Source organism: Belonocnema kinseyi, chromosome 3, assembly GCF_010883055.1.
Source record: "Belonocnema kinseyi isolate 2016_QV_RU_SX_M_011 chromosome 3, B_treatae_v1, whole genome shotgun sequence".
Taxonomy (NCBI): domain Eukaryota; kingdom Metazoa; phylum Arthropoda; class Insecta; order Hymenoptera; family Cynipidae; genus Belonocnema; species Belonocnema kinseyi.
In genome coordinates, this window is record NC_046659.1 from 39,803,980 (window position 1) to 39,812,500 (window position 8,521).

General features: G+C 35.3%; 1 protein-coding gene across 2 annotated transcripts in view; it reads left to right on the plus strand.

Moving 5' to 3' along the window:
- The window catches only part of LOC117170143, a 114,958-nt gene that overhangs the window by 99,042 nt on the left and 7,395 nt on the right, over positions 1 to 8,521 (plus strand). For both annotated transcript variants that reach the window (XM_033356691.1, XM_033356690.1), the window contains exons 2-3: positions 2,923 to 3,153; positions 3,734 to 3,886. In XM_033356691.1, coding sequence (XP_033212582.1) covers positions 3,012 to 3,153; positions 3,734 to 3,886 — 295 coding nt within the window. In that variant the 5' untranslated portion in view covers positions 2,923 to 3,011. The remainder of the gene's footprint in view (positions 1 to 2,922; positions 3,154 to 3,733; positions 3,887 to 8,521) is intronic.

The window sequence follows — 8,521 nt, forward strand, 5'->3', positions numbered from 1 at the left end:
TTCGGGCAATTGAACCTGTGTGGCAAGAAATGTATGAACAACGAGGCTCAAAGAAAGGCGTAGCCGGATGTTGGGAGAACCTGCTCATCGATAGATGTGTCTCCAAAGATGCAGCATTCTCCCAGCGTGACCTATCGATGGCCTGGATTGATTATCGGAAAGCTTTCGATTCGACCTCCCATGGACTTACAGTCTGTCTTTTGGAAATCTTAAAGGTTCATCTGCAACTAGTTGGGCGCATAGAGAGATTGATGTCGCTTTGGAAAACCAGATTTACTATCTCATCTGGAAAAAACGTGTGACAACTAACAAGGTCACCTTTCAGAGAGGTGTCTTTCAGGGCGACACCATGAGCCCACTCCTCTTTTGCCTTGCATTATTGCCACTATCTCTAGAACTTCGCCTTTCCAACGGGTACTTGAGCGGCAAACCTGCAGATCGAAAGTACAAGGTCACTCATGTATTTTACGTGAACGATCTTAAGATCTATGCTAAAAACAGAGAGCAACTGCATTTAGCTCTGGGGATTGTCGAACGATATACTAAGGAAATTGGAATGGAATTTGGGTTAGATAAATGCGCCAAGGTTTATTTGAAGCGAGGAAAACTTATTAGCATCCCTAAAGATCCTGAGCTCGTTGACAGAAGCGCCATACGACACCTTTGCGCTGGAGAGACTTATACATACCTGGGCGTGCCACAGAGCCGCATTCAGGATGTGACATATATAAATGATACTCTCCGAAGCAGATACAAACGTCTCATCCGACAGATTTGGTCTTCCGAACTGTCGGCGAGGAATAAAGTATCTGCAACGAACATGCTTGCCGTCCCAATACTACTCTATTCATTTGGAGTAGTTCCATTAACGGAAAACGAGCTCAGATCCCTTGATATTGGGACAAGAAAGGTTATGCATATGAACAAAAACATGCACCTTAAGTCTTCCGTTCCGCGACTGTACATCTCACGCCGTCAAGGGGGTCGTGGAATATTGAGTCTTGAATGTCTTCACAACAGGATTATTCTGGGTACAGCACATAGAGTTGCAAATGGAAGAGACCCTCTTCTTAAAATGGTCAGGAATCACGAAGAAGTGGGCAAAGGAGCGTTTCTGTACAAAGCAGCGGAGGAGGCTGCTGAAACACTCGGACTTAACTTCAGTATTAGGGGTGAGCAAAATGCATCAAATCTTATCTATCTCGAGTACTCACTTCTGAATGTCCGGATTAAAAAAGCACAATAGAAAAACTTTCGTAAACAGCTCCTCGATAAGAGGATTGAAGTCTGGTACGGAGGGTTTTATCTTTGCATGCCAAGACGGTGTCATTTCTACCTTAACATACCGTCGCCACATTTTGAGCCAAGACATTCCCGATGATAGTTGCCATGCACACCCCGAGCATTTAGCTTACATACTACCTAGTTGTCCAACTCACGCGGGAACGACCTACATTCAAAGGCACAATGCGGCACTAAGAGTGCTTTATTACCATCTCTGCCAATCTTACGGCATTGACCTTAATATCGCTCCTCTTAATGCTCCTAGGGAAATTGAATCAATTGTCGAGAATGGGAAGTGCCGCATATGCTGGAACTTTATATTCTCGACAATCGTTTCTGTTGCTCACTTGAGGCCTGACATGGTCATGATACGTGGTTGTGGCTGAAATTTTTTTAACGCGATTTCGCTGGGAGCTGGTGAAATTTTTCAGATTAGCACCCGCTCCCGGTGAAATCCTCCGGTTGTCTTTATGAAAAATTTTTAATTATATATATATATGGGGCATTCCATTTCGTATGATCACCATTTTTTTCTGTAAACTTTGGTGCACTGGACATTTTTCAGTGAAATTTTAAAAGTTTTGGACAGAGATGGAACCCTATTTATGTTGGCCACTGTGTTATTGCGTATCAACGAAACAAAATAAGATTTTTATAGCTAACGGATATGAAACGAAAGCTGAAAAGATTTGAAGTAGAAAATTTAAATTCCTAATATCTCAAAAAAAAGTATCAAGAAATTTCAATAAAATTAATGTTAAAAGGAAGAGAAGAATTTATATTTTGTAACCCTTAATGGATATGATTGAAATTACAGGGGCTTATGATGAAGATAATAATTTAAATAATACTTTACGCGTAATTTTAAAGCTTTAAGATTCTGAATTTAGAACCTGAATCGCTGAACAAACTTCAGGGTTCCTCATTTTTATTTAATTTGTAATTCTGTTAGGCTTTGAATTTAGATTCCTCGAGTTGTGCAGTGAAATAATTCGTTTTATTAACATAATATGATCAGAATTTTCTGGACTGTCCATTATGTCCTTTTAGTGTTACAAAATAGAAATTTTAAGTTCTTTTAAATATGGATTTAACGAATATATGAAGGTACATGTTTTGAGACATACAGAATTTAAATTTTAAATTGCAAACTACTATACAGTAAAAACACAAACACATTCTTTCTCGTTCTTGCCTCAGCTTCAGCGAGTAAGATCATTATAGCGGCATTCTGAAAACGTGGGTTCGAATACAATTACGTCTCAAGTTTTCTAATGACTTTCGTTATGCCAACCGCTAGCCGATATTAGCATATATTACTCATATTAATTTTGCAACAGGTTGTTTTATCTTTAGCCATCTGTAATTAATTTTCTTTTACCTACGTCATAATTATCATTTGAACAGAGTTAGCTACCTTAATGTGATTGAATGATATACCGATCCTTCCAACTTGAGAAAGACTGTTATCCTGTTGATTAAAAAAATCCTTTCTATTTGTAAAAACATTTCATTAAAATAAATATGCTTTTTTTGTCGCAAGAACTAGGTTTAATATGTTACATTCATCTCTGTTTCGAATAATTTTTTTCCTAAACTGATTATATAATTATTGTGCTGCAATTCAATTGGTTCTAGTTGCACCTAAACTTAAGCAGAGTGATATACGAGCCGTTGGGTTAGTACCTTTTCCAAGAGTAGGGCGTAGTCCAAGTTACATCCCTGCCATGATGATTATGAAAGTTCCACGTGTTGGTCGATCTTTTATACCTAAAGCTTATATGGTACCTGAGCCTGAATGGGATGCTAATATCGTGTTTGAAAACAATCATGAATTGCAAGTGAAAAAAATGGGAATTGAATATCAAGGTATGTAAAAAACTTGCTTTCTGAAAATATAAATAATCATATGCGAGGAATATGGATTTTTCTTTTTTTATTAAAATTATTCTTAAATACTTTTTACTTAGATTCTTGAGGTCTCCGAAAAGTTACATAACAAAAAAAAAAGATTTTGCTCATTTTTTCTGAGCCTTAAACAATTTTTTGGAAAGTGATATTTAATTTAGATGTTGAGATCTTTGGCATGCAGAAAAAATTATTCGAAAAGAAAATAATGCTTGTTTACAAAGTTGGACCCAAGATAAATTATCCTCTATCACTCATAAGTTCATTTAGTTTATTTGAAGAAGACTAAAGGATTAATCGTACTATATAGTAATATAATTAAATGTTTGTCTAAAAAAATGAAAAGCAAGAGCTTAATACACTACAAAATTGCGAAAGGCCAGATAATTTACGACAACAATTCCACAAACATTTAGATATATATTTTTAAATTATTTCAATTGTTGTAATATAATTTTTCTTTTGGCTTGATGAGCTTTGATAATTAAAAATTATCTTCACTTTAATGATTTAAATAGTTAACTATCTTTTTTTTCAATAGTTCAAAGTGAAGTCGATGAAGCAGTTAAAGAATTGCAAATGCTACAACAAATTGGGATATCAGTTCCTGCTTTTGATGATAAACTCTCGAGGCCGAATTACATGCATGGTTTGGACTACTACAGACCCTGGAATTTCTTTTATTCACATCAAGGTACCAGTATACGATTATGCCATTTTCCTCGTTTTTATTTTTTTTCTCATATCCCTCTGTAGATTTTATTTTCTTATAAGTTGCAGTATTTCCCGTACATTTTTTATTGAAAATATTCCAGCGATAACAAAAAATCACCACATTACAGTGATTTACCTCTTATAATAATCACGAAGGAAATATCGTACAGTGGGGTTTGATGGATCTTTTTTGCCTTTCCTATTGCTCATAAAAATTTGTTGAAAAAATTAAGGGGATAAATTTCCGATAGCCTTTTCATCCATTTTTGTTAAAACTCGATGTAATCATGTATATTAACGCGCTGATTACGAAAATCATACTGAAAATTGGCGCAAATTTGATTTTCATCGACAAAGGGGTTTCTCTCCCCCTGTGAAGCTGAAAAGCAGAAGAGGTTTGACAAACATTATTTCAGTGGATAAACAAAAGGATGTTTCTCCGCTGCACAAATGGGAAGCTGGAAAGGAGAGGGGGTGTGACTAACATTATTTCTGTTTTTACACAAAGTAGCGCCTTTCCGTCCCTTAGCAAAAGCTGAGAAGGGGAACAATTTTGACCAACAATATTTATGTGCCCAGACAAAGGTGTGCCTTTCCACCTGCCACAAAAATTCGAAAAGGATAAGGTGTTTTAATATCGTTATTTATGTGACCACACAAAGGGGTACATTTCGACTCCCCACGAGAAATTATAAAGGGGAAGGGGGCTTGTCCAATATTATTTATTTTGTTAGACAAAGGGGTGCCTTTCCGTCCCCCACGAGCAGTCTGAAAGGGGAAGTGGTTTTATCAACATTATTTATGTGACTGACTACACAAAGGAGTGCCTTTCGGCCCCCGATGAAAAATTAGAAAGGAGGGGGGATTAGACTAACATTATTTCTATTCCAGACAAAGGGGTGCTTCTCCGTGGACCTGGAAAGGAGAAGAGGTTTGACCAAAATGATTTCTGTGGTAAGACAGTGGGGTGCCCCCCTCTCCGAGAAGTTCGAAACGGAAAGGGATGTGACTAACTTTATTTCGATAGATCGATAAAGGGATGCTTTTCCGCCTTCCAACGAGAAGCTGGAAAGGGGAATAAGTGTGACCAATATTATCTCTGTTGTTAGATAAGGCTATGTCTTTCCATCCCTCACGAGAATTTGGAAAGTGGATGGTGTTTGACAAATATTATTGTTGTGTCTAGCCAAAGGGATGCCTTCTCTCGCCCGAACAGAAGTCGGAAGGGCAATGGGCTTTACCAACATTTTTTCTGTGTCCAGACATAGGTGTCTTTCCGCCCCTCCCCGTGAAGCTGAAAAGGAGAAGAAGTTTGACCCAAATGATTTTTGTGGCCAGATAAAAAGGGTGCCCTTACACCCCTCACAAGAAGTTGAAAAAAAGAATGGGTTTGACCAATATTATTTTTGTGGCCAGAGAAAGGGAGGCTTTTTAGACCCTCACGGGAAGTTTTCTGTGATCAATCAATTGTTTTAATCTTCAATATTATATGATATGACATGATATATGGTATATGATATTTGATATATGATATATGATGTATGATATATGATATATGATATGATTTTTGACACGTTATAACCGTAACATAAGGAGTGTCAAATCAACTAAAATATGAAACCTCTCAGAACGCAAATGCGTCTAACAGACCCAAAAAGTGGGGGTCACACTGCCCCAAGAAACTGAAATGAGATCTTAAATGCCGAAGGAAATTGAAAAGGGGGCCTAATTGTCCCAATAAACTAGAAACAGGACGAAACTACCTTAAAAATCTTAAAGGTGGCCAAAATGCCTTAGGAGGCAGAGAACATAAATAAAAATCAAAGACGCTTAACTCCGTACGGGAATAAAAGTCATTTTTGTGATTGGCATAGTAAATTTCAATATCAGCAACTTAGGAATGCGCTAGGAGTGTAACTTGATGTATTCATGTAACGAATTACATTTTTGTTAATCTTTGACATAATATAATACTTTAAAGTTTATAATTGTAACATGTAAAATATAATCCGAATGTGAACATAGTAGCACTTAGAAAGCAGGAAAGTCAAGCTAGCAGAAAGTAGGACACACTGCCCCAAAAAATTTTAAATAGAGGCCAAATTACCCCTTGAAATTACGAAAAGGGCTTAACTACCCTAAGAAACTGGCAAGAAAGTTAAACCTCCCTAAGGAAATGAAAAAAGGGCCAAAATGCCTGAAGTACTGCTCAATCCACGGTTCGAGTTACTTGTATGAACGTAATCCCTCCTTCTGTGTTTCGTTCCTCAATTTTTTCTCCCTACTAATCAGTACTGGTAACATTAATTGTTTCACCTTTTTCACTGGTTAGTAATTAATTAACTTTTTGCTATCTTTTTTACGTTGAAAATGAATACAATAAACTTCCCGCCTCCCTAAAAATATGCTCAAGTTTTATCACCAGATTAGCGAGTTTTAATATCAGGAACTAATTGCGCAAAAGGATCTGCACTCAATATTCTAGCCCATAGTCACTACAAAAACTCGTATAGATGGTCTGCAAGAATGATTCACAGTTTAATGAAAACTTCCGTGTTCTATTAAGTTTATGTAGCATTTTCCGCAATTAGCGTGGCTCTATGTTCCCACACCTACATGTTTTATAATCAGAAAAATTTTCATGACATGTTTCAAACCCACACTGGGAGGCATTTCGCCTGTGGGTCATGCCCAAGAGAAATTACTCCTCCACCACACGTCTTTTTTCATATTTCCGCCGAACAATCTTATATTCATCAATTTCAATGACTTCGCCGATACCAACAATGGGACCGTCCGGTTCGAGATTTTCGTCAAGAGCAAACATAAACACCTTTCTGCAAAAAGATAAAGCGATCCGCAATATTTTCTCTAGAAATTTTTTGACCTTTAAAATAAATTCGAAAACCATGGCTTTCATGTGTTTTCCATGGCTTTCGCCATGAAAATTAAACTTGCGCCCAGGTCTTTCACTTATACAAAAAAATAGATGCGACATAAAAATGTGTATTCCGGCTATGGAGTAAAAAATTCAGAGTTAAGGGCTATTCGGAACTACTCCCAAATAAAGATTGCACCTTCAGAAATAAAACTAAAGAAAAAATTTTACTTTTTTGGAAAAGGCATATTTTTTTATTTCGAAAGAAAGTGAAGGTTTTTCGCTTTAAGACCTTTGAGGATAAAACAGTGAAATGTTTTTTTATGAAAGTAAGCAATGAGTGGGTTTTAAAATATGCAAACTATTTTAGCGATTTGTAAAAATTCTAATGCTTTGTGAAAATTTGTTTAGACTCGAAACAAAGTTCAACGGTTTCTCTTCAAGTTCTAGAAGATCGTAAAGTAATATTTTATTTTTAATAGCAAAAATAAGTCTAAAATTTTTAAATTAAAATAGTTTTTCTCAATGTTCTCAACGGAACCCTTTATTTTTCAAAGTCAAATATTTACTTTCTACAAAGAATGTCTGTGATCGGTGTAAGAAGAGTAAAAAGCCTATCAGAATTGTATTGTACATGAATTTTCTTATCGCCCCTAGAAGATTTGCTAATGGCCAAAATTGCCATCACTTGCAAATTCAGTGAATAAAGGACAGTGTAATATCTTTGTAAACTCAAAGGTGTCTTGTGGTTTAGCCACCACGACTTTCATTCGATTTTGGACAGTGGAACTGTCCGGTTTGGTAATATCTTGCGATCAATGGCAAGTTTATGAACAAACCTACTATTCAATAGCAAATACATTGAACATGCTTGACTTGCAAGGGAATACGGGCAATTGTCATATTTAGTTCAAGCTAGTAATTTTTCTACTAAGAACGCATTACCTGTGTACTAATTTTTCAAAGCCGTAATTTGCTATTTTTCTCCATTTTCAAGAAAATCGACTTCAAAATATCCACCACGAGCTATACAGAGTTTGGTCAAAGATATTATAAACGTAGATGCGGTGCGAGCTTAGTTGCTCGAACAAAAATCATTTAAATTCAAAGTATATTGCCAATTAAAACATTTTTACAATTATAACATTGCAAAACATGATAATTTTAATAAATATTACAGATAAAAGTCCATGAGTAATTTCTAATGCGGTTTCATATATTTTCCACTAATTTAAAAATTATTTCTTAAAGTTTACATTCTTTTATAAGTTAGAATTTTTTTGATCTACAATATTACATTTTTATTCAAACTGATAAAACTTTCAGCAAAATTTTCTATATAGAGTTCTTTAATATTATTTAGTATTTATTTTTTTTATGGTCCGCAATTTCTATAAATTTTTTAGACCATTCGTCTAATCAAGTTCTCGTATATATTTTCCGATTTCTTAACTATTATATATTCCAACATTTTTATAAAATTAGAATTATACTTTCAAGTGATAGGAAAAATTATCTTTCGGTTTTTATGCGTTAAGATAGCAGTTCTAGTCAGATGACGTTTCGTATTGGCAAATAAATTTAGACGAATAGCATTTTACTGGCACATTCATAAAAAATACCATTTTCCATAAAATATATTTTAAAATAAACATTAAACTATTTTAATTGATACATACTACAAATAACGATGAGATTTTGAACCGGGGGGTGGGGGTTAATCTATTTTTATTATAA